Genomic DNA, 27,593 nt, shown 5'->3' with positions numbered 1-27,593 from the left:
TTGACAAGAAATAAAATTATCAATTAGAAATAGCTATTTGCATAATAATTTTAGAATAAATAGATGCATTTCAATCTCAAGACAAAAACTCGGAAAAATATTCATATGTGTGTCACGTATTAATGTGTGTCTTTAAGAAGGAAAGAGTATTAATACAACACTCTTGTTACTGTGTTGGTTTGTTTTTGAATTTTGCACAAAGCTACTCAAGGGCTATCTGCGCTCGCTGTCCCTAATTTAGCAGTATAAGACTAGAGGGAAGGCAGCTAGTCATCACCACCCACCACCAACTCTCTGGGTACTCTTTCACCAACGAATAGTAGGATTGACTGTCACATTATAACGCCCCCACGGCTGAAAGGGCGGCCATGTTTGATATGACGGGTGCTGTGTTGGACGAGACAAATCTGAAATAAAAAAAAAATTGTAAATAGCAGTTGCGTACAAATGCCAAATATCAAAATGAGAATGAAATATGTCATACATAGCCATATTTAGCTGGTAGTACAATATCATTTCTTTTTAGGAATACACGCCCTATTTGTTTGGTGGAAAAGGAAATATTGCCTATCACGCTTTAACGTCAGTAAACAAAGACAAACCAATCGTTTCTTCCAATAATATTTAGGAGATTTATAGAACGGAAATGTAAGACCGCTCCTTGACGTCTGGTGTCAAGAGATATATCTATCGACGCTATTTATCATTGAAAGAAACGATTGAGTGTTTTCAACATGTAAGTGACACAATTGCTTTACATGAAGAAGTATATTAAAGTTGTCGTGTTTTGAGATTTTATGCTCTTTTCATCTAATGTAGTATCCTTGTAACCTTAAAAATGTTGTTTACTCTATTACTGTTGTTCTGCTTTTCGTGTTCCTTATCTCGAACCTGCCCTCCTGATCTGGAAACGTCAGATGTTACCTGTAAGTGCAAAAATGATGTATCAGTAGTGATTAACTGCTTAGGTTCTGTAAAATACAACAAAACATCAACAATTACTGACGTTACAAATTTTTTAAAATCAGTAATGACAGGTGAAATAGAAGTACTAGTAATCGACATATCTGGCTTGGAAGCCGTTCCATCTCGAATGTTTGAAAACTATATCATTAAGTTACTTACCATTACGACGAACAATATTTCAACTCTGCCAAAAGATGTTTTTTGGGGGATCAGTAAAGTTCTGGAAAGTCTTAGTCTTCGAAATAATATGTTCGTCCGTGTTCCATCGACTTCTCTCAATGTTTTATTTAATCTTCGTGAATTAGATTTATCAGACAACTTGATTGTGAGTATAGAAACCAAAGATCTTGTTGGGATGCCTCTCCTGGAACTATTATATCTCAGTTTGAACATGATACACTCTATTGACCCAAGTACTTTTCAACATTTAAATAACCTTCAAGAGCTTTATTTGGACAGCAATAATATCACAGCTCTTTACAAAGACAATTTTATAGGCTTAACAAGTCTCAAATATTTGTATTTAGACATGAATAAATTAATAAGCCTGTCTTCTGATGTTTTTACTGACTTGCACGAACTTGCTGCTGTTTATTTAGATAGAAATCTATTTTTTTCACTAGCGAATATAAATGTTGAGTCTTCGAGTGTTCATATGATTTCAATGCAAGACAACAACTTAAAGGGACAACTGAATGAAAATGCTTTCAGTGGGATGCCAAACCTGCATGAAATATATTTATCCAACAACGACCTGGAAGAAATCACAACAAATGCTTTATCGAAACTTATCCAACTCGAAAAGTTAGATCTGTTTAACAATAGTATAAAAACGATCTCAAACAATGCCTTTACACATCTCTGGAATTTGATAACATTGGAACTTGGTAATAATCAAATTCAGAATTTGCCAGTTAGAGCATTCTCCAACCTTACATCTCTAAATAAACTATCGATAAATAACAATCGACTAGAAAAGTTGACATGTGAACATACAGTAGATCTTTTCAGCTTGGAGACAATAAATCTTAATGACAACAGGCTTTCAAACGTGGAGGCTGGAACTTTTTCACGAAGTCACAACATACAAATAATCAGCCTAAAAGGTAAGGAATTCCTAAAATCAGTATAAAAAAATAGAATAAAATTTTTATATTTATGTCTACCTCTAAAAGTCTAAATGTATTTCATTAGTGCTATATGTATTTTTCAAAAAGTAGTATCTTTGGTGAGAAAACTGCTTGTCCTGGATCTTTTAATGCTTATTCGACAGATTTTTAATCGAATGACAATACTCTTATATATTATATATATTAACTGTAGACAAAGGAAACTCTTATCGATACTGATAAACAAAAAACAATAATTTTTGTGAGCTTTATATATAAATCATTAAAAAATAGCCCGGCATGGCCAAGTGGTTAAGGTACTCGACTCGTAATCTTAGAGTTGCGGGTTCGAATCTCCGTCACACCAAATATACTCACCCTTTCAGCCGTCACATTCAATCCCACTATTCGTTGGTAAAAGAGTAGTCCAAGAGTTGGCGGTGGGTGGTGATGACTATCTGACTTTTTTCTAGACTTACACTACTAAATTAGGGACAGCCGGCGCAGATAGCTCTCGAGCAGCATTGCGCGAAAATTCAAAGCAAATCAAACCATTGAATATTGTCACTGAAAAAAAGTATAAAAGAGAGGTGAATGTATTTTATTTCCTGCTACACTACACTACACAAAGAGTTATCTTTGGATAACCGTCCTTAATTTTGAACTGACAGGCCACTAGCACTTATCGCTTCTCTTCGGTTACCCTTTTTTTCTTACCAAATATCGACAGTTGATCAAAGCTGCTTTAATTAAATGTCTGTTTGCTATCCCAAATGATATTTGCATTATTTGTAGCATTTCGGCTTTATAATCCTCGTCTACTGCTTAATTAAAATTTCTTGGATCTAGTATCTCCTACAATAACTATATCACATATCTAGCATGTAGTCCTGGTGACAAAGGCAATCAACTCGCAATCTAAAGGTAGCGAATTCAAAACTCCTTTACCTACTATGTTCACTCTTTAAGCCAAAAGGGGTATTATAAAGTGAAGGACAATTCCCTATTTACTCATCAGTAAAAGAGTATCCCAGTAATAAGTAGTGAGTAATGCTGGCTAAGTACCTTCTCTCTAGTTTACTAATGTTTTGGACGCCTAACACAGAAAACTATCGAGTAGTTTTGCACCAAATCAAAAAAGCAAACATTTAACTGGAAATATGGATGATTTTGTTCTCACATAATTATTAGTTTAGCCTGACATGTTTTAGTCCTCGTATCATGAACATAACTTAACGCTTTGTCGTCAAGCTTTATTTAAAATAGCTTAGACTAGATCAACCTTTTAACTACATTTTGTTTTTCTAAACTACTTATGCGTGATATAGGTTGCGGGTCAAGATCCCTCTTGTAGTACAGTATACGAACATATTTCTAATATGCATTGTCAACGGTTATCTGCTTAGTAATCTAAAATACGGTGTAATATTCTCTTCTAAGTTACCGGTGGTTACAACTTAGTATTTTCAGACACAGAAATAGTTTTACATTTAGTTGTCACATAATCAACAAAAAGGTAATTAACAAATTAAAATTATAAATATAATTTAACATGTACCTTTCAAAATATACTAAATTTACGTGTGTCATTAATGAGAACAGTTTAACTATTAGTTATCAAATAAAAAGAATTATTAATAGTATTAGTTTAGCATTCAGCTATAATTTCTAATCATAATGTACATTCGGATGACACACTAAAAATGAAAGTAAATACCCAGCAATGAACTTTTTGTATCTCTCATTTCTGTCATGACTAATTATCACACATATTTTATTATTCTAATGAGCTATCTGTGTTCTACCTACCATGGGTGGTGAACCCTGGTTTTTAGAGTGTAAGTCTGTAGACATACTGCTGTGCCGTTGGTTGGAGACTCTTTTCTCCCTACATTTATTTTTACTTAATTCAATCACTAGCAAAATATACAATTCTGAAACAATGTGATTTTAATCTTACTTATTACCTAAGATAAGATAAAGTAAAAAGCATACGAGGGCTGTTCAAAAAATACGCGGACAGTTTGAATTGCGCGGCTCCAGTTGGTTCCAGGGGAATCCGCTTGGCGTCGCTAGGTTCGCACAGATCAGCTGATTACAACGCCATTTCCCGATTGCAGATATCTTCATTTGTGTATTAGCTACGCGGTTTTAAGTGAAGTGCGATTTTTTCATTTGGCGGATTTCAGAATGAATGACCTGAAGGAGCAACGACTTGCTGTGAAATTTTGTGTTAAACTTGGAAAATCTGCGGCTGAAACTTTTGCTATGCTTAACACGGCTTCGGTGATGTTGCTATGAAGCGTACGGCATGTTTCAAGTGGCATGAAAGTTTTAAGGATGGTCGACAGTCCATTGAAGATGATGAACGTCCTGGACGTCCTTCCACGTCAACTGACGACCCACACGTCGACAAAATCAACACCCTGGTGCGGGCAAATCGACGTCTGACTGTCAGGGAGCTTGCTGAAGAGTGTGGGATATCGGTTGGATCTTGTTACGAGATTTTGACCGAAAAATTGAAGATGCATCGCGTTGCTGCGAAATTCAGCCCTCAGAACTCGTGAGTTTGTGGCCAAACACTCGATCACTGTTCTTCCCCATCCCGCCTACTCACCTGACCTTGCTCCTTGCGATTTTTTCTTGTTCCCCAAACTCAAAAGACCCTTGAAAGGAAAAAGATTTGAGACGATTCCCGAGATTAAGGCATATGCGACGAAGGAGCTGGAGGACATTACAAAAGAAGCGTACCAGGACTGTCTCAACAAGTGGAAACACCGTTGGGGTAAGTGTGTGCGTTGGGGAGGAGAGTACTTTGAAGGGGTCCCAGACCTGTAACTTCTAAATAAAGTACATTTTGTTTTATGACGTCAGTCCGCGTATTTTTTGAACATACCTCGTATAGTAATATTTCGCAACGGCCGAGAAAGAAATTTAAAGAAATATGTTTATAATTTCTTTAAATATTAAACTTAATCATTTTCATCGTTGCATCAAGCTGTTTCAATTAAACGGAAGACATGTACTTATGTTGAAATTGTAACTGTTCTTGCTGTTTCTACAGGCAATCCGTTTATCTGTGACTGTGCATTAAATGAATTTGTCCAGTTCTTGAAAACGATACCCGAAATAACTGATGCTGGAGAGTGTACCGGACCTCCATCTTTACTGGGAAAGAAACTGATTGAAGTAAACCTCAATTATATGAAGTGTGGCAATACCAGCGCCACCTGTCAGAGACCTACGTTACAGCCTTCTACGGTAATACATTCAGTAACTTCATTAGAAGTAACTGGTAGTACTTTAAGTATTATTTTGTTAAGTACAAACTTTGAAGTAAAAAATATGGAGCTACCGTTAACATGGATGGTACTCGGCAGCGCAGATCTTACGTCATACAGCTGTATGCTAACGTATGCCAACGTAGGCGGCATGCTATTCGAAAAAAAATTGCCTTTAACATGCCCGTCACATGGTAATTCCGGTCCTCAATCAGTAACGCTTCTGGGGATACAAGAAGATGTTGAATATGAAATGTGTTTTATAATTCTGGATAAACACAGTATATTGGTCAAAAATTGTACTAATATCATTCCTAGACTTGAAATAACAACTGTATTCTCTACCAGTTCAATGAATACAATCCAGTCAGTTGGAATTACCACTAACACCGCTACTTACAATGGCACCATCCACTTTCTAGAAATCAGCACTGCAACTAGCACTATTGTTGGCACAACTAAGTCATCTGGTATTACTCCTGAAACTAGAACTTTTATAGATAACACTGAGTCATCTCGAGTCTCTATTCATACTAATACTAACGTGAACATCACTCACTCATCCGAAATTATTACCGAAACTAGTAATTTCGTGGATACAACTGTACTACCTGTAACCACTACCGAGTCTAATAGTTTTGTTGACACCACTGAGTCGTTTGTAGACTTCACTGACATTAGTACTACTTATACTAACAGGAGTGAACTACCTAAAGTCACTACCGAAGCTGAAAAACCTGGAGTCTTTACCAACACTAGTTTTTACACTTATACCACTCAACCGTCTGTAGATCCTAGTAAGACAAATTTTTATGATAACATCACCAGAACATCTGATTCAAATATTAAGACACAATTCGTGGATACAATCCACCCATCTTCAGTCACTGATGAAAGTACCAGTCAGGCACCTGTAACCAACACTGGTACTGAAGTCAATACTACATCAATAACTTCAGAATCAAGTGCCATGTCTTCTAGTTCAAGTTCTTCAACAGTTAAACAAAATAATACTACAATTGGCGAAAGATCGCAAGTTTTCAACTATGAACTTTCACCTATCTTACAAGAGACAAAGTTTAATTCACTTTTAATTACGTGGAATCTTAATCTACATGAGCCACCAGATCTCTGCAATCTTCGAGTGATGGTCTTTATGAACTCGGAGGTTGTTCTTGAAAGAAAAGGAATGAACTGCACCGCAGGTTTCTTTCTGATAAAGAAACTTAAGCCAGGAGAATCGTACAAAATATGCCTAGTGATCGACCATGCAATGTGGGGGGAACACAAAAACTGCACGATGTTTCTTATGAGTAACAGCACAGGCGACTCTGAAAGCAGTTTACCACGCTCTCTCTTGATTGGACTCATCGTGTTAATTATCTTAATAATAATTTTAATCATAATTGTGATTGTGGTTTGCAAAAAAAGAAAAAAATCAGGACATGCTGACAAGAAAAAAGAAAAATCATCCAGACATATGAAACTGAAAAAATGTTCTGGAACTTATTCTATAAAAATGTAACAAACACTTAATTACAGTGCTTAAACGGCAAAAAATAGTATCAAGAAATTTTGTTGAACTATATGTAATTCTGCACTTCCTCAGTACTGAAATTTATTCCTCTATTTCACATAAATTATATATATTTACAGCATTAAAACTAATGTGGAACTATGGATATTTTATATTATTAATGTTCAGCTTTGAAAGTAGGATATTCCAAAGTATAAAGCCTGTTTTTTTCTGTGTTAAAAACAATCAATGTCCATCATACGTCTTTAAGTTGATATTCAGCTGTAAACTTTGTTTAACTGCTGAACTACATAAGGTTTGCTATTCAGGAAACACTGTAAATACAATTATGTATCTTAGAAGTGTTTCAGCCTATGTGTATCCATTACCATATAACATAAGGCTACGTAGAAGTTTACACACTACTGACAACAGGATTTTGAAAGCGAAGAGGTGAAGGTGAGGTACGTGGAGTTGGGAGGAGAAGTTTTTTTTTAAGAATAGTAAACTTTTTATGGATTATACATTTATAAGGTGTGAAAGCAAACTATTCATTGGTTAATGTTTTGTTGGATGAGTTTTTCTTATATAAAATTGCCTAATAGCTCAATATATTATATTCCGAGAGATTTATATTTTGTTACATTTCTGTAGTGAACATTTTGGAGGAGGCGAAGAGAAGGCAGACAAATTTCTAGTTTGGCGCTTGACCCTCCTCAGCTTTCCTTGGCATCATCACTGAGTTTGTTTTTTTTGTTGTTGTTTTTGCATTAAGCACAAAGCTACACAATGGGCTATCTGTGCTCTGCTTATCACGGGTATCGAAACCCGGATTTTAGCGTGTAAGTCCGCAGACATACCGCTGAGCCACTGAGTTTACATCAATACTGCCGTAGTACACGAAGTAAACTTATAGTTAGTAATGAGGTGATACGTTTTGATGAAAAGGTATAAAAACTCAACATTCATTATTATCGGCTAAAATCAGGAGTCCGATTCCCCTCGGTGGACTCAACAGATAGTCCAGTGTGGCTTTCCTATAAAAAAAAAACACACACACACTATTATAGGAACAAGAAGTTTGTTTGGAAACAAGCTTCGACACTTTCACGTGTCCTTTTCAGTCCAACTTTTCTTATTCCAACAGTACTGGAAATTACCCTTCATTGTATTGCGTACTTAATTGCTATCAAAATTTTAATACAAGGGCTGTTCAAAAAATACGCGGACTGTTTGAATTGCGCGGCTCCAGTTGGTTCCAGGGGAATCCGCTTGGTGTCGCTAGGTTTGCACAGATCAGCTGATTACGACGCCATTTCCCGATTGCAGATATCTTCATTTGTGTATTAGCTACGCGGTTTTAAGTGAAGTGCGATTTTTTCGTTTGGCGGATTTCAGAATGAATGACCTGAAGGAGCAACGACTTGCTGTGAAATTTTGCGTTAAACTTGGAAAATCTGCGACTGAAACTTTTGCTATGCTTAACACGGCTACGGTGATGTTGCTATGAAGCGTACGGCATGTTTCAAGTGGCATGAACGTTTTAAGGATGGTCGACAGTCCATTGAAGATGATGAGCGTCCTGGACGTCCTTCCACGTCAACTGACGACCCACACGTCGACAAAATCAACACCCTGGTGCGAGCAAATCGACGTCTGACTGTCAGGGAGCTTGCTGAAGAGTGTGGGATATCAGTTGGATCTTGTTACGAGATTTTGACCGAAAAATTGAAGATGCACCGCGTTTCTGCGAAATTCAGCCCTCAGAACTCGTGAATTTTTGGCCAAACACTCGATCACTGTTCTTCCCCACCCCCCCTACTCACCTGACCTTGCTCCTTGCGATTTTTCTTGTTCCCCAAACTCAAAAGACCCTTGAAAGGAAGAAGATTTGAGACGATTCCCGAGATTAAGGCAAATGCGACGAAGGAGCTGGAGGACATTACAAAAGAAGCGTACCAGGACTGTTTCAACAAGTGGAAACACCGTTGGGATAAGTGTGTGCGTTGGGGAGGAGAGAACTTTGAAGGGGTCCCAGACCTGTAACTTCTAAATAAAGTACATTTTGTTTTATGACGTCAGTCCGCGTATTTTTTGAACGGACCTCGTATTGTTCAACACTGTTCTAAATGCCTTACCATAATACTAATATACTTTATTAGATATTCAGTATTGCATGTTGGCACGATGCAGCACGATAAAAAATAGCATTAAAATGATGTTTGAATTTGAACTACCAATATTTGTAACGTGCTTTGTAAATAACATTTTTAACACTCCTACGAAAAGTGGGGCCTAATAGGCCCCAGAGCAACTTGAAAGGTTATTAATATTAGGCTAATAATTTTGTATTTAAATGAAATTGCCATTTAAATCCATTAATAAATGGATTAACAAGATTCCCACTGTCCCTATCTACTATCTAGCGAAACCACAGCCAGGGGAACTGGCTTGGAGAAATCAGGACTAGAAACGTCTTTTCGTAGGAGTGTTAATATAAAATGTCCAGAGTTTCAAAGTATATCCGGCCTTATCATCAGCGGCTTCGTCAACATAGAAATTATAGCTTAAATAAGCTAGGTCACAAGTGATCTCACAGCAACTAGTGACATTAAAGCTAAAGAATAGTATACGTTTAAGATAAAGCTAAATTTATTTATAACGCTAGATCAAAGGCGACATTTGATGTATCTATTGAAGTTTGCAAAATTATCACATGGAAGGTCCCTCGCTGGGACAGCGATAACTCTTTACAAAGCTAAAATTAGGTGTTCGATTCCTCTCGGTGGAGTCAGCAGATTATGAATGTGGCTTTGCTATAAGAAAAACACAAACACACATTACGTCGGAAAGAAACGATTAGTCAGTGGGAAGTGTGTTGATTATCTTTGCAAGTAGTAAGGACAAAAGCTTTTATTAAAAATAATAAATAACAGGCCAATTTTATGAAAAAAAATGTTTTTAGGTACTCCAGTTTCTCAGTAGTATATTTAAAAATTACATTAATAAAGGTATAATCAAACCCTCCTGTATAGTTCTAGTGAAATTCGTGTTCTTGTTGTAAAGAGAGTACCTTTATTTAAAATAGTGTTCTATTGTATATAAATATAAAAAATTGTTGTTGGATATACTAGTTATTTTTCTAATTATTCGAATCTTGAATACACAACTAAGAATTTTTTTATGGATTTTTATTCGTGGTGCCATTCAATAAATGGCGCAGGCATTTGTGTTACATACATAGATACTGATTTACATGTTACGTCTATTATAGTAAGCTGTGTTATTGTGTAGCATAGCAAACAATAATTAGAATGATTTTGGAGTTTTTAGTACCACCGTTTGTAACGTTCCTTCTCATTGACATTTATCTGTAAAATTATTATATTACTGTTTTCTAAACAAATCATATAAGTAAATTATAATAAAATCAGTATTAGCATAACTTTAGCACAAGAACTATATTATGTGAATTTAAAAGAAGATAAAATTAAATAATTTTGGCATGACTTTCTTCAAGAAAGGTATAAATAAATCAAAATTGCATTTTATGTTTCATTAACGATCGTGAACGACAGACAATTATGTTTATTTTGTCCATTCCAAGGCAATAAATGTTGGGAAACCGTTATAACCAAGCCATTTCCGTATAATAAATAAATGTTGTAAGTTTTTGCCTAGTAGTGCTGAAAACATGCTTTTGTACTAGTTTTCACAGAGAAGAGTATGAAACTTAATGAAAATGAATAAACTTTATATTTTTAATATTTGTGGTACATGTGGCTTTAGACGTTGTCAGAGAATTATCTAGAAAAGAAAGAAATTGACAATGAAAGCTATTCACTCTGATGCAAACTACATGATGTCAAGTTTTTATATATGGATATACGAGCCGGAGATTCTTTACAATAGATATTTCTTTGGTGCCAACTTGAATCAGAAGCCATAAATTTATATCAGGGAATGGTCATATCTCATTATTCCAGTAAAGCAGTACAGGACTTGGTTTGTGGATATCGTTGACTGGTTGCATTTCCTCTAGTTTACCTGTTTTAAATGTAGAGAAAGCTCATACATAATTTTTTCTATAGCTTTGAGAGAATATCTCAAGCAATCCTTTTCTCTTTATTACTGTATTATTTCAGAACAAATTAATATTCTTAATTGTCTGTACAAAGCACCATTCACATAATTACAGAGCCAGTGCATTTTAATCTTAACATAAAACAGCATGTTTAGTAATAATACTTTACTTTTCTGTAATACAGAATATATCTTTATTTATAGTTGTTTTTCTAAATTTTCGTATCATTCTGCATGTACTCAGCATTTTCTCGGTAAACCAGATATAGGCATACGAGATTCTTAGACAAACATTTACTAACTTGCTACAATAGCTATTTCATAGGAACTTGTCCAAGTTATACCATTTTGAAAGTTTTCTTCTTTGAATGTTTATTTGCAATAGTTGATTTAAACGGCCCAAAAGACTACTGGGTATATTATGACATCAAAATAATTAAACTTTATAGCTCCATTTCTGTTGCTTTAACCCGTTTTTCTCTGATCCAGACATCTTGATTGTGCTTTTCAGTTCCAGCAGCAATTTTACTGTTGAAGTCAAAGTCAGCCAATTTGGTACAAAGCTAATACTTCTCGTGAATAAAAATTTTATTTGTTCGCTTATATCGTTTGTCTACCTTTGCTGTACGTGTTCATAATACTTTGTGAATAACATATCTGAAATCTGCGTCTTTTTGAATAATATCAATTTCCATGAAAACCACAATATTTACTAGAAAATAAATATTAGAAAGAGCTATGTTTTCTAATTCACTTGATGATGCAAGATAAACTTCGTGAGGAAAGTCGTAAACAAAATAGAAGTTTTACTACGTCAAATCGTTAAAAAAATTTGGGTGAATATTTTTTGTTTCTATCAAACGACGAGCGCAGATAGTCTTCGTACAGCTTTGTGCGAAATTCAAAACCAAATGACGTTGTATTTTTAAAGAACTGAAGAAACTTGTATTAAAAGTATGTAAATAAGGAAAATTCTGTATTAATTAGTATTTCGAACAAATATTATAATTACACAATAAAGACCTCGTATTTTTTGTCTGTAACCAACATTATTCATTCACAAGAATAAAACGTTTATAAATAAATTTTTGAAATAAGCTAAACATTTATACTTAATTTCCGTTGTTGAAACAGAAAATAACTATCTTCACCAAATGCATAGTACACATCTTTTTAGCAATGACTTGCATAAAATAATATAAAAAAATTCGCTCAATACAACTACTTTTAATTTCTTAATTAACGTCGTCAACATTATTTTAATTTCTCAGTAAGGCAATTCATAACATTCGGTTTTAAATTTAATATTTTTTTTCAAACTGTCATCGCCAGTAGAACCCACGTACTGAATAACTTTATGTCTGTCACAACTATATAGAGAAGCCGTGTTATTTTCTAGGAACCTGTGACGACTGGTTAAACTGATAATGTTTCTTTTATTTCCTGTTTACTTAAATTCCCAATCTTAAAAAAAAAAAGAAAAGAAAAAGAAAGCTTTGCAAACTTTTTAATCTCTTATTATTTGGTTTCAAATGATATATATATGTATGTATGTATAAAGTTCTTTAAAGAAAGAAAGAAAAATAATATTTAAAGCAAAGGAATCACTAGCTACTTCAAAGGTTCAGGCCAATAGCCACAGGAATTTTCGAAGTTTTAGTATGATATCGATCACGGTTTTCTATTCTGAATTTTAAAGAACTTAACAAGGGATTCAGGACACTGTTAAATGGAATCGGAATATATACAATTAAAGATATTTGGCTTTTTAAGCATAAACCTAGAATGAGATCTCTGGTTTACCCACCACAAATATCGATACACGATCTTTAGTTTTAAAAGGCCATATTATATGGCAGTCATAAACCATTTAGGATTTTCAGTTTGATTTTTGTTGTTGTTGTTGCTGCTGTTCACGAAGGTATAAAATTATTGTGCAAATTCCAATTGCGTATACTAGTTTCTAAGCGACATTTACTATGATAACTAACACATTATTAAAACACGCGTTGCAAGAGTAAGATGTATTTATAGTTCAGTAAGCTGCAAGTATAAAATACAATAACGAATTTACGTATAGAAAGTATTTAAATAATAATAATATCTATGTATAACACGTTAACCATGAATAACGCGCACCTTCAGGTTTTTTATTAGCAAAGGCGGATATATTTAGAAAATGCTTCAAATCAGAGGTTATTCTGGCGTCCGTTTGCTGGATTTCGCGCAAAGTTACACGAAGTCAAATTCTGCGAGTCGTACCTAATTTGAAATGATAAACTAGAGGAAAGGCAGCTAATCACCGTTAATATTTTTTGACCGTCAATTTTATTATGCACTAGCAGACCAAAAGTGCGAAGCCCAATTTTGGTGACTATGAAATAAAAACTATGGAATCTTAATTCTACTGTCCAACAAGATAACCATTAGGACGCTCGGCTTGTTATGGCACTGGTTTACTTATACAGTTACAACGCTCAATGTAAGCACTAATAATAACAAAATGGATGATATCACATATTTAATGTAAATTACAAAAGGTAATCATCCGTAATTACAGAGATGGAAGATATTTTTGTCTGAATTATCTTCTGAACGTTAAGTTCCTTCTAACGAATAAATTCAGTAACCATAATACATATGGTGCACAAACACACAAAACGTTGATAAGATTATTTTTAAGGTTAAATAACTTCATATTCTTATTCCGAGTGCAAAATTACATAATTTCAATTCCCAGCAATCATTTAAGGAGTAAACAACAACCCACATTCCCATTTTCAAATATTATTTTTCAAAAACAAGTTCATATCCTTCCTGCTATTCCTTCATATTTTTAATTTTTTAAACGCACTTATATCTTCATTTTTTAATTTTTTCCATTTTGAAAAATCAAGCACTCATATCTTTACTTCTAAAACGATAAAAAACTTATTTTAAACACAAATACCCTTCCACTTCCTTGTAAATTTTGCCATTTTGAATTAAATTTTTTTCTAGCAATAATACACTTTTGTTCTTCCCAAGATATATTTTATAGATCCTCTTTTTATTTCATACGTTACGTTTTCCAAAACTAAAAGTTATTTCTCTTGCTTTCACTAAAAGTACCTGTAAAAAATCAGGAACACATCTACTTTTCACCAACTATTAGTTTATGAATAACAAAAGCTGTATCAGGTATATATCAGTGTGTAGATTAAAAAATTATCACCCACATTTTTCACCACATACATGTTAAAAAATATATAGTTAATACATAACTGTAAATATACCATTCTGTGTGATGTACCACTAGGGTATACATAATTATATCATACTGAGAAACTATGTTTGTTTTTACTGTTACATAAGCATGTACACAACTAAGTAATAGAATGATATTCTATGTAAAAATTATATACGAGACCTCTTAGCTGTAATTACTGGAATAAACTGTAATACTGGTAACACTGTGTGATTCCTAGGTTATTAGGGACACAGTGACCAACAGTCAAATACTCACAACTAATACAGTACATAAATAACTTTGAGAAATGTGTTTTAAAAGTGAATACAGTTATGTAGGCTGTGTTAAGTTGATATCAAAATTTATTTATTCAAACCAGATGCGCTTGTTTGAATAATTTAACCATGTACTTTACTACCTATATCTTGAAGCAGCAAAAACTTTCACATTGATATTGAGAGAAACAAAAAATTATCAAAGTCCTAAAATTATTACATATTTCATTTGTTATACTAACATGTAACTAGTGATATCATTCATCCTGTATTCTACTTGAACAATATGCAGAACATCTAACTTAAAACCAAAATAATCTTGAAAATGTTAAAGCAAAGAATATGAAACTTAGAAGCACAGTCAGTCAGTAACTTGAGAAACAATGTATGTGTCAAAATATTTTGGAAATGAAGCAGAAAAAAATATCTAGTTTCAGGAAGTCTTCTGAAAAGGTTACCAAGCATCCTATGCCTCATATCTATGATAATGCTAACAGATACATTATAATTTATTAAGAACAATAAACAAATCCACTTTCATAAGATTTAATTTTTTGTTATTAAAATGTGTATTTTGACTAAAAAGAATTTGGAGGCCATAATCTTCAATTTACCAAGTCACTAACAGCCATTTGATGAAAATCTACTCCTTCCATTAACTTTGAATAAGGGTAAACCAAAACAAACGGACTTGTATAGTGGTAAGCTACATATTATGCTTATGCTGTTTGTAATGTCATTTATAAATTACAACTATTTTGTAGACACTTTAAAAGTTACTGATGAGAGGTGCAACTCCTGAAAATTAGTTTAAACCAATAAAATGCAAGAACAGACTGGGTCTTATATTTCTTTTGTAGCTATATAAACAATTTTAGGGATAAAAAATACAACAATTTTTTTTTTTTAAAATGTCTGCTGTGATTTAAGAAATGGCAATTTTGTATCTGGAGAAGCAAATTGTTTTTTTTTTTTATATTGCACATCAAGCGAGGAATGTGATATCAAACAACTTACAGACAAATGATATATTATTGTATTTACGATGCACGGTTCTTGTAGAATACTGTTTTAAAGATGGTCAGAATCTAAATTAGACAAAAATAAAGGAATAAAAAATTAAAACTCACAAATGGATTGTCATTAATAATGTCAAACATTTACACTAAAGTAGGTTATCTTCAGTGAATAAGAGCATCATAAACATATTACATATAAATTGCAGTTCAATACTATAGTAGACATGATTCTGTCTAGGTTTAACGATTCTAAAACCAGCAACTGATATTAACATTTGACAAATTAAAGAATAGACCAATTCTAATGTCTTCTTTTCTTCCCCAGAAAAATGTATAATTCCAGTAACCAGAAAATTTTATGCACAGAATGTTATTCAGAAATACCATATAGATGAAGTCTAGAGAATAATTTGCGAAAAGGAACTAAATATTTTTTTCACATGAGTGAAAAAACAATCAAACTAGAAAGTCATTTGCTTTCAACATTTAAAACAAAATTTGTATTATAATCATATACATTTTGTTTCATAAGGGTGTTTAATTTAATATTTAACTGTAAGCAAATCCTTCAAAAAAAATAATCTGAGTATGGTTAAAAAGAAACATTTGAAATATTGTATTGAATGTTATACTGAATAGCATACTACAGAAAATAAAATGTACTGTGAAACATTAAGCTTTCAATAGTATGGCCTCCTTGGGTTGTTCTGCAAGAGAAAAACAAAAAAAAATAAAATAAGATTATGGTTCAAAGATATTTTTAACAAAACCTGACTATAGACAAAGGCTAATATGCTGATAACGTGATATGAAATTTCCTCCTCAATAACCTCATTTCATATTACAAGAAAACAAATAAGCAGTGCTATAAAACCTGTTAATTCTATACTGTCTTTCAAAATTTACACATTTACAGATTTACACATTTTGACAAAAAAAAAATACTCCAGGTAATTACAAAATATTTTATTTTAATCAGCATTTTGTCTTTGCAACATCATTAGGGTTTATATATATACATAACTGTCTGATATCATAATATTAAACAGTTGTATGTACGAACCCTGATGAAGCTGCAATGTTGTCATATATATAATTAACTGGAGTATAAAGACCTTTTTTCCTATCCTTTTCAGCAAAATAACACAGCAACAACATGTATATGTTAGCCAACCTTTCAAAATAAGTATATATTATATTTAGAAATTACCTTTAAAAAACCCATAAAACACAGCCACGTAACTACATGCTTATGTGACACTGAAGACAAGAATTTTTGTTACCTACTTCTTTTAGCTTTATGCAGATATAATGATCACATTTTACAACTGACACATGAAAACTTACGAGGGGATTTGGACGAAATCTGTAGGCTAACATATGAAAACTTACGAGGGGATTTGGACGAAATCTGTAGGCTAACATATGAAAACTTACGAGGGGATTTGGACGAAATCTGTAGGCTAACATATGAAAACTTACGAGGGGATTTGGACGAAATCTGTAGGCTAACATATGAAAACTTACGAGGGTAGGCTTTGGACTTTGAAATCTGTAGGCTAACATATGAAAACTTACGAGGGGATTTGGACGAAATCTGTAGGCTAACATATGAAAACTTACGAGGGGGTTTGGACGAAATCTGTAGGCTAACATCATTCGTTTTCTGTAGGCTTCATACTCATCATCTCCAACAGTAACTTCTTCAGGTCGCCCTTGGCCAAATCCTGCCTTCTCCACTGGAGCTGTTGCCCTGGGTAAATTACTTTTACTATGTGTACTTCCCTTTCACTTTTGTCAATATCCTTATTTAGAAAACTCACTTATCTATCTGATTATGCAGTTAACAATTCAAACAAGTTAAAACACCTAATCTACATGTATTTGACAACTTTAATACGATTACAACTGACCTAGTTGTCTGCACAAATACATTTTCTGGTTATATATCAGGACAATTAAAATTTCTGCTGAAGGAAGCATTTGTTACATATGTTAAAAAAAGGCAAATGACTTTTCTCTTTCAAGGAACATGTTTTAGACAAGAGGAGTCTATAGGTAAGCCTTTTCTACACAATGTGAATAAGTAAAAGTCAAGTGAAAATTTCAAAATAACTTTATAATGTCAAAATATTTGTAAGAGCAAATGAAAAGTTTAAAAGCTATTGGCTCAAAGTTCAAAGTTATTCTGTATTCCATGAAGACATCCTCTTGTATTAAAAAAAGAATGACACTTATTCGTGGCACTACAACTTAAATAAGTATTAGGTGGCTTAAAAGAAAGTGACACACTTGTACCTGAAGAATCAAATCTTGGGCAATGAGAAACATTTTTTGAGAGATTTGTCCTAACACACGCTACAGGTTGTGTTTAATAAATGATCTGTCTGTCTGACAAAGTACTTACTTATTAACAGGAGCTACAATTCCAGAACCATCAACTCCCAAACCTTGGCCTTCTGTCCAACCCAACTTCTGTAACATTTGAAACCCAATGTTATCTTCTTTTAGCTTATAGTCTTTATAGTCAGACAAATCAGGGACACGTCCTTCTTTCATTGCATCCCACTTTTCCATGAACCGTTCTAATTCTTCCGGAGGAAGGAAATCTCCAATGTGATGCTTGCCTTTTCCTAACTCAGTGAGTTCTTCTGCTATGGCTAAATTACAAAATTGCACAAAATTGATTTCAAATAAAAGCAAAACATGGTATTTCATGTTTATCATGAATAAAAATATCAAGTTTTAAAAAGTTAATTTCACCATCACATCACCCACAAAATGAAACTACAAATGAAATGTTTGGATTTAGTTGCTTTTTTTTTCTTTTTTGCATAAAATTCATTCAAATTTGTTTTGTATGAAATAATAGACATATCCAGATTTCTCACCCTAATTTTGATTTTTGCCTCTTCCCTAAATTGTAATAGAATTATTTACACTCCCTACCTGTACAAGCAAAAAGAAATAAAACAGAGCTGACCTTCTATAAACTTAAATAAAATCATGACCCATGTCTCTAGAATGCAATTTTATGAGCTCAGTATTGTCAGGAGCTACCAATATCCTACAATTTCACTAACCCAGTTAACTCTAAATTGGAACAGTCATCTGTAAATCACGCATTGAAATAGATTTAAAGAGTTCAGATCATATTAAAATAATATCAATCTTTCTTGAAACTATTTTGTTTGTTCAGACAAATCAAACCAACAATGATAAATAAATAACATTGAACTTAGAACTTTTGTAGTGGTATTTTTCCATCTTTTTATATCAATATATACATAAAGCTGAACATATATTTCTACTATTATAAGTGTGTACAGAGACTTCATCAAAGTTCATCATATTAAAATCTTAAATGTCATGAATATCTCAACTCTAAATGTCAACATTTTTGTTATTTTACTTTTTTTCATTATTAAAATGGATTCTTTAATTTTTCACTTAAAGCTACACAAAGGGCTTAAACAGAACTGAATGTCTGATTTTCAGAAACTCTACAGTAGTGCCAATAGCTTTACTAAACTGAAGCAATTAATTTCAGAATATATATATATATATATATATATATATATATATATTCTATACTGGGTTTCAAAATTTACACATTTACAGATTTACACATTTTGACAAAAAACAAAATTATACTCCAGGTAATTACAAAATATTTTATTTTAATCTGCATTTTGTCTTTGCAACATCATCAGGGTTTATATATATAACTGTCTGATATCCTGCCTTCTCCACTGACAGAAATTAATTTCAATCAATTTCATATAGAGAAAAGTAATTGATCATAAGAGAAACAAAAAATAATTGTTGGTGGTCAAGTGTCAAAAACAGCATTTACCAGTTAAAAAGGTGCTTGCTGGAACAAGTTTAATATGAAATATTAAAAACAAACCTATTCTGTGATTAGCTATGCAATGTTAATTTTAGAACACTTAACAGTGACACTTATAATCACAAAATTGTACATGTAAATAAATGTTTTCATAAAATTATTCTACAAATATTTAGTGCTACAAACCTTTTGTTTTTTCCATTTCTACAGCACGTTTTCTGTGTTCCCATGTACCTCCTTCCGTTTCTTCGTCAGAGTCATATTCATACTTAACTTTTCCGGCTTTTCTTAGATGTTCATTCTGTTTTTGTTTAGCTTCCATCATTTGGTACAGTACACTCATCTAAAAAGAGATATATGGATGTCATGAATATCAACCAGGACAAAAGAACAAGGAGCTATGGAACTCTGCTCACATGTCATGATTGAAACAAATATTTATTTTTGTATTTCATTAGAAATGGAATTACTACTGGATATGTCTGCACAAAATGTCACTAACATTACAATTATTTCAAATCTATTCTCTTGATGATCACCTTCCTCTCCAGATGAGATGAAACTGAAGAAATTATCTAAGCTTAGCTCCTCCTCCATATTCCACTTTTAGTGCATCCTTAAAAAATCAGACTGTACATGTTCTAAACATTTAAAACTGAGTAGCAGTTGTAAGTAACAACTATATCTAATATACTACATACTCAAAATGTACTCAGATGACTGTTGTACCATTTGAAGCATGAGCTTGTATCTGTTATGCACAATACTGGTATCTCTGTTGTGTTCAGTGCTCCAAAAAATCACTTAGACAAAAACAGTTTGTATTTGCAGTAGGAAACAGATGTAAAGATAAAATATTGTACAATTTATAAAAGAATGGATGTAAACGATTCTTGATGAAGATAGATGCAATAGCAAAGAGATCAGATGAAATCAACTTTGACAAGTGTCACAAGCTAAATGACATTGAATAACTAATAAACTAACTTGGCAGGCATTTTGGTTTAACTTCAAACAAGCCTCAAGAGAACGTTTCACCATTAAGGGCACTCAGAAATCTTTGTCCCTCTTCAGTCCTGGACATGAAATTCAGACTTCAATTCTGATAGCAAGTGTTATTTACCCAACACAACCTCATGCTTCTAACAGGTTCACATCTGCTTCAGTTTAATTTTAGTTTTACTTCTCTTTGAATGATGTTTAGCTAATATAATAAAACAATAAATCAACTATCAACAAATTACGTTAAACTAATGAGTTAACATTACACAACATTAGTCCTTTTTCTTTTAATTGAAAGGAGCCAAAACAGTATTCAACCAATAGGTTCCTGATATGAGAACAAATTAAATGGAAGACTAAGGATGTAAAGACCACATCTTGGGGTAGGTCCTGGTCAGATGAATCAATTCATCTGTCATCAAATTCAAAATCCTTTGCATATATGATGATTATTGGCTCAGTAAAGGAATTACAGGTGAAAAAGCATAGGTACAGAGACATGGTGCCACCCTGGCAGTTAATGTAGGAGTGAAACATCACAAGATGACCTAATAACCATAACTGAAAACACTGGCAAGCCTAATAAACTGCAGTAATCTAAAAAATGTTGGTATGTGTAGATGCTTCTCAAGAGACTCGATCACACAGGAAACGGTGGTGTAGAGAACTGCTCCAAACCAGAAGAATAGCATCATTGTATAAAAGTAAGTCAGGTTGAGGGGAGAAGAAAACTACCCGAGATTGTGTTGGAAAATTAAGCTGCCACAAGAGAAGGATGTAGAGAGAAAGGGTGAATACAGGATTTAATTAAACCCCAAAACCCACTGAAAAGGAGAAAAGATCTCCATGGTGAGAAGTTTCAAGTGAGAGGGCTAAAACTGCCTCATATTGGAATTGAGGTAAGCTTCCAGATACATAAGATATTGAGTGGGAGCCAGAATAGACTTTGAAAGTTTGAAAAATTTGAAATTCTGTTGAAATGAGACCAGGAGAAGCCTGTCATCTACATAATAATGAAAATGAAGGCCCAACACCCCATACAAATTTAAAATTAAAGTAAAATTATTAAAATTCATAAAAGGAAATTAAGGTAAAACAAAGTTTAATTTTTGAATTAAAAACATAAATACCATTACATCCAATTTTTACACCTAATCTACAGCAGTAAGAGAAAAATTACAGTAATATAAGTTGTACAGAGCTTTCTGTAGCATAATTGTAATTAACATAACTTGCCAGTATTACTAATAGTAATTTCAAAAGTCAGCATTAGTCACCTGAAGTTGGCCTTACCAGCCCTGGTTTCGAGTTATTTGACATTATGGACGTTTTCAGTAAGTAAAGTAATAAAAGTTTTAAAAGACATGTAGCAAAATTTTCATTATTCTAACTCACCAGGATGACTAATGGATAGTTCAAACAGCAGCATTAGTTACCTGAAGTTGGCCTTTCCAGTCCTGGTTTTGAGTTATTTGACATAACAGCCATTTTCTAATTTTAAATTGGACTAGATGTACTTTGATTCTTGAAAGGGAATACCATTTAAAAAAGGTCTAATGTATATATAAAAAAACAACATAAATAGCATTAAAAAGATTAATGGCCTTTAAAAAACTAAAAACATCTACGGTGAACAGTGTCACCATCACGAATAACAGTCTAACGTTACAGATAAACCTTAGGACAAAACATGTTTAAAATGGTGCCGTTGTTGAGAGTCGTAACAATGGCAAGACATTAAAATTTGGTTTATTGTGACCTAAGTGTCATACAGACATGTTGGTGCATCAGTCACAGATAAAAGAAAATGATGAGCTCAAAATCTAATTAGAACAACTTCCTCTTTCCGATCCTTACAGAAGGATATCGGCCAAAGTCTAATAGAAGGTTTTATTTGGAAAAGCTTGTTTTCACATTGCTCACTCCAAATCAACTGCCAACTGCCACAGAGCAGAGCCTCAAATACAAGACTATAGTCCATGTATGGAACAGGCACAGCAGTAATGTTGCCAGTGCAGGTAGATTTAGCTGCGGTGTCAGCGAGCCCATTCCCATGAATACTAATGTAGCCTGGTATCCAGAAAACCTGGAAAGAAGTAGATGTTAAAGAGAAATGGGCCAGTCGGTTTTGAATATTGGTGACAACAGGGAGAGAACTAACGTAAAGGGATTCCAGAGCCAGTATAGAACTAAGCAAGTCAGTATAAATAGTTCAATTTGAGTACTGCTTAGCTTCTATGTGATCCAGGGCAAGAGAAATGCAGTAAACACAGAAGGTGTAGAGAGGATTCTGTGTGAAACCACCGAACCACAACAAACTCTGGCAGAGCCCCACACAGTCACCTGATTTTAAATCATCTGTGTAAACAGGAATGAAAGGATTGTTCAAAAGATGTTCAGCAAATAACAGACAGTATTTCCAAATTGGGACTGTCTGCTTTTCTCAGATGGCTTAAAGATAGGTCACATTTGGGGACTGTAAGAAGCCATGGTGGGAGGGGCTGACCAGTGGATACAGCAATGTTATCCAAGGAGAGACTCAATTCATCCAACTGCACTTTGGTATGAAGGCCAAAAGGAGCAATGGCAGACCATCTGTTCTGAAAAAGCATGGTCCACCAAGGAAGGAAAGCACAGCCTCAGGTGGGATGCTTTGGTAAGGAACAACAGAGGTGCAGAGGTGTGTGTTTTTGTGTTTTTCTTATAGCAAAGCCACATAATCTATCTGCTGAGCCCACCGAGTGGAATCGAACCCCTGATTTTAGCATTGTAAGTCTGTAGACATACTGAACTGGGGAAGTGTGGAAAATCCCTGATAATGAACAGACTCCAGCATCTTCAAGGCAGAGGTCCTGGCAGAGCCACAGATCAGTAATCCATAGTCTAGTTTCAATCAAATAAGAGCATGATATGTCTTTAGCATAGATCATCAATCCACTCCCTAAGTGGTGGAAGAGAGGACAAGGAGGATGTTCAGTGCTCTTGTACATTTGACCGACAGCTGCTTAATGTGTGGTATAAAGGTCAGCTTATGGTCAAAGATAAGCCCCAAGAACTTTGTGTCAGGGACCACAGGCAGCATAACTTCACTGATACAGAGTTCAAGATCAGGGTGAAAACCCTATTGGTGGCAAAAGTGCATGCAAATGGTTTTAGAGAGAGAAGTTAAAACTGTTTGCTGTGGTCCACTTCAGTAAACGATTGATGGAAGTCTGTAACTGCCGCTCAAAATACCTCACATTCGACCGATGACGAGATGTAAAAGTCTTCGACAAAGAGCCCATTTGCAACAGTAAGAGGGAGTTGTTACATGATGGCATTAATTTTTATACTGAAAAGTGTGATACTCAAAACACAGCCCCAAGGGTCTTCAAGTTCCTGTAGAAAAGAATGGGAAAGTGTCAAACCCACAAGAACTTGGAACTGTCCATTAAAAGATTTTTAATAAAAATGGGCAAATGGCCACATAACCCATATAAATGCAGGTCTAGCAAAATGTCGTACCTCCATGCTGTATCATGTGCCTTCTCAATGTCAAAGAATACTGATACCAAATGTTGTTGTTTGAGAAATGCTTCAAGTCGAATGAGGTAATACATGGTGGAGCACTGTCGTCAGAACCCATACTGGATGGGTGACAGGACGTTGTTTGATTTGAGGAACCAAACAAGATGAGCATTAACCATTCTCTCTAAGGTCTCACAGAGACAGCTCGTCAAAGCAATTGGACGGTAGTTTGCAGCAATCTTGGGATCCTTCCAAGGCTTAGAAAAGTAGTACAATAGCCTGGCACCAGGCATCAGGAAAAATATTCTCCTGCCAGATCCAGTTAAAAACAATCAGAAGAATAGCAAGAGAAGCTGGAGATGGATGGCCCAGCATTTCGTAGTGTACATCACCAGGTCCAACCGATGTACTGATAGGTTTGAGTTCCACCAATGTAAGTGGACGATTATAATCATAAAGACAATCAACTCAAAAGGAAAGAGGTGATAGCTCTGCCCAAGTCTTGATAGCTAAGAAGGTGGAAAATGAAGCAGAAGTGCTAGATACCTGGCAAAAGGTTTCACCTAGATTATCAGCTATGCCCCGGGTATCAGCCATTTCCTGGCCAAGATCGAGAGTGGGACAGAATCATACTGCCCGCTGTCTTCTCAAATCTTGTCCCATATAACTTTGGAGCTGGTAGTAGAAGATATGCTAGTTATGAACTTAATCCAAGATTCCTGCTGGCTTTGACATCTTACCCACTCAGCACATGCACAGACCTGCTGGAAAGTGATGCAATGCGAGAGTGTGGGATACCCATGAAAAGTATCCTAGGCCTATTTTTGAGCCTTCCGTGCCATGTAGCAGGCAGGATTCCCACCACAAACAAGGATATTCTGTCAGGGTTTTAGGAATACTTTGTGCAGCTGTCAGTTGTCTACTGATGGCTTACAGACGATGGCAGGATCAAGTTCTGTGAGAGCAGTGAAAGAGGGTAAAGAGATCAGGCTACCCTTGGGGCACACGGTTCGGGTAGCATTATAGGTGAATTATCACTGCCTCGTGGGTTATTGTCAACCCTCCATGAAAAGTGGAAGAATAGTGAAGGGGAGCATACTGAGAGATCAATAGCAGTAAAGGACAGACTAGGTGCATGAAAATACTATTGAAAAAAGTAAGGTTGTGATTAGAGAGCATACGCTTTAAGGAGCAACCCCTCCCATCAATATCAGTACTTTCCCAGAAGGGATGATGTCCATTTAAGTCCTCCAGGATTAAAAAGGGAGATGGTGACTGTGAATGAGAGCATCAAGGGCTGACAGATCATAGGTGTCTCCAGGCAACATGTAGAGAGAACAAACAGAGATGGTACGATTCAATGAAACAGGGATGGCTACAGCCTCCAAGGGTGTGTCGAGTGGCAAAGATTGGGTGGACACACATTGATCAACCAACAGTGCCATCCCTCCATCACACAGCTTGTCATTTCTGTACAAATAAAACTGCCAAAAAGTGACTGTATCACCAGGTTTCAGAAACGTTTCCTGTAGGTAAAGACATACAGGATGGTAGGAAGCAATCAGTGCTTTGATGTCATCCAGTTTATAACATAAACCTCGACAGTTCCATTGTATCAAAGTGGCCATTTTGATTTATGTGCAGGCGAATTGGATGGAGAGCCCTTTTGTTTATGACATCCCTTTTTTCTTTATTGTCTTTATGCAAGGGAGGCCTGTCGACCTCCGTGGAATTTGCCCTGGGTCGTTTGAATAGGTCTTTGTTGTTGGAAGAGGATTACAGTGACTGAGGACGTGAATGAATGATCGTTTTGCATCTTGGACTGGGAAAAGATGCACCCAAAGAAATGCCCGTACCCAGAACAAATGGAAGTGAATCTTTGGGTTTGCTGGAATGTATGGCCATACCTTGCAATTAAGATAACCTACCTTGATGACAGCAGGTGGATGCAGTGATGTAAATGTTCAAGGAGAACATTGGTCAGCATCATAATTCCATCTTTACAAGTGAAGATGCCTCACTGCAAAAACTCCTTAGGCAGAGAAATCAGTGAGAATCTCCAACTTGGAGATGTTCTTCAAATCCATCTCAACAATAACTCCTTGTGATGACTTAAAAGTAGTATGAGGCATAACCTCAATAGGTATATCCACAATTGCCTTTGAATACAAGAGGAGTTCATTGTGTTGAAATGTGGATGTTTTCACCAATATGTCACCAGAGCAAAGCTTTTTGACTGATTTTGGAGAGCCAGCAAGCTCCTCTCATCCTTTCTGAATGAAAAAGGGAGACATCTGCCCTAAAGGTTTGTCTGAAAGAGAATGTAGTATAAGAAAATTAGGTACAGGTGTTACAGACATTGAAGATCGCTGCTCAGAATCATCAAGACGTGGTCGTTTACCTATGGACTGTTTTTTCACTATTTTATTTATGTTTTTATTTGGAGGATTCATAATAAAAAAATAATATTTTGGTGCCCACTGACCCTACCCACCATGTAGTGCTACGAGGGGATGCACTACAATGCTAAACAAGGACACTGCAACAACACCAGGGTTTCGTGAGCACTATACCTAAACACTAGCATCAGATACAATGACTACAACACCTGTTGAGAACATCCAAGACTGGTACTTGGTTGACCCTAACACAAGTGAATGACCCAACTGACCCATGCATCTACAGGAATTCAAGGCCAAAGTGGTGTGTTAGGGTTGGACCCCTCAACCACCAGGATCCTCTCCTCCCCTTCGTGGGTCACCACACAGGGCAAACATGTGAATGGATGTTTAGATCTCAGAGGAGGTAAACTGAAATAACAGAACCTTCCCTGGGAGGTCCCCTCACCATGTACAGGAAATCACACCAAGGGAAAGTCAGGTTGAGGGGAGGAGAAGAAAAATATTGGTGTATAGGACTTTCCTTGTCTGACTACCTGTCTTGTTTTGAGAAACAATGAAAAAGTGATTCAGAGATGACAGGATGCCAATCTCTTATTGTCTTGGAGATGATAAAGATTCAGAAATAAAAGCTGTGAGTGGTGTGCAAGGGCATAGATTTTTTACACCTAATGGGGGGATGACTTTTGCAACCACTTATGTGAACTGTTCAATTTGCAAATTGGTAATCTGTGACTACGTGAACCTGAAAACTGTAAACATGCAGTCACAGAGTAATCTTGTTGCCACGATACTTGGATGTATACTTAAGCCTACTGACTGATACTTACGAAGTTATGAACTATCGCTTAGATCAAAAAGCTTAGAAGCCCGCCTATATTAAAGATGTACATTTCAGCTACTGAAAAAGCCTACATCTAGGCCTAATTATGTAATTCGACTGGTAAGAACACAAGAACAAACACACAATTTGTAGGCCTGTGATGCAATAAAACAATTCAACAGACCAAACTGTATGGGGGGGATGATTGTATGCACCATACTCCCACCTAAAATCAACAACTCAATAAACAAATTATTATTTATTTTAATAACAATGACAAAAATAATGTAAAAATTAATTTAAAAAAAAGCAGTTGATCAAAGTGGCAGCTTTAAATGCATAAGAAAATCACGTTTAAGCATAAGCAGTGCCATAAAAAGAATAAGCCTATGATCATGTGCTAGTGCTAAGATTGTGTCACCTTCTTAGTGGTGGAAGGCTAAATCTGGCACAATGTCATAGACTGGTACAATATATGTAGACATATGCAGGGGTAGAAGTTTTTCAAGGTCTGTGGCATGTGTATGAAATTTC

The 27,593-nt window shown here is 34.9% G+C and overlaps 2 protein-coding genes across 6 annotated transcripts in view; one reads left to right on the top strand and one right to left on the bottom strand.

The window, feature by feature from the left end:
- The first annotated feature begins 626 nt into the window (after positions 1 to 626).
- LOC143256481 (uncharacterized) lies at positions 627 to 10,637 on the top strand. Its single transcript, XM_076513771.1, has 2 exons — positions 627 to 2,072; positions 5,140 to 10,637. Exons 1-2 carry the CDS (start codon positions 839 to 841, stop codon positions 6,879 to 6,881), a joined length of 2,976 nt encoding a protein of 991 aa, XP_076369886.1. The 5' UTR covers positions 627 to 838; the 3' UTR covers positions 6,882 to 10,637.
- A 1,821-nt stretch (positions 10,638 to 12,458) lies between these two features.
- The window catches only part of LOC143256504 (SURP and G-patch domain-containing protein 1-like), a 62,367-nt gene continuing 47,232 nt past the window's right edge, over positions 12,459 to 27,593 (bottom strand). For 3 of the 5 annotated variants that reach the window (XM_076513854.1, XM_076513829.1, XM_076513818.1), the window contains 4 exons: positions 19,515 to 19,671; positions 17,886 to 18,138; positions 17,102 to 17,231; positions 12,459 to 16,185 (listed from right to left, as the gene is read on the bottom strand). In XM_076513854.1, the coding sequence (XP_076369969.1) occupies positions 16,159 to 16,185; positions 17,102 to 17,231; positions 17,886 to 18,138; positions 19,515 to 19,671 (567 nt within the window). In that variant the 3' untranslated portion in view covers positions 12,459 to 16,158. The remainder of the gene's footprint in view (positions 16,186 to 17,101; positions 17,232 to 17,885; positions 18,139 to 19,514; positions 19,672 to 27,593) is intronic. The other 2 variants (XM_076513847.1, XM_076513838.1) reach the window with 2 other exon arrangements.

This window comes from Tachypleus tridentatus, chromosome 1 (assembly GCF_004210375.1).
Source record: "Tachypleus tridentatus isolate NWPU-2018 chromosome 1, ASM421037v1, whole genome shotgun sequence".
NCBI classification, from domain to species: Eukaryota; Metazoa; Arthropoda; class Merostomata; order Xiphosura; family Limulidae; genus Tachypleus; species Tachypleus tridentatus.
Note: the sequence above shows the minus strand (reverse complement) of the source record. Positions and strands in the feature narration are given on the sequence as shown.

What these genes read in the sequence shown, in the direction of transcription:
- LOC143256481 (XM_076513771.1), top strand. Translation starts at nt 839, where the DNA reads ATGTTGTTTACTCTATTACTGTTGTTCTGCTTTTCGTGTTCCTTATCT. An exon ending in ACAAATAATCAGCCTAAAAG is followed by an intron (nt 2,073 to 5,139) that starts GTAAGGAATTCC and finishes CTGTTTCTACAG; the next exon opens with GCAATCCGTTTATCTGTGAC.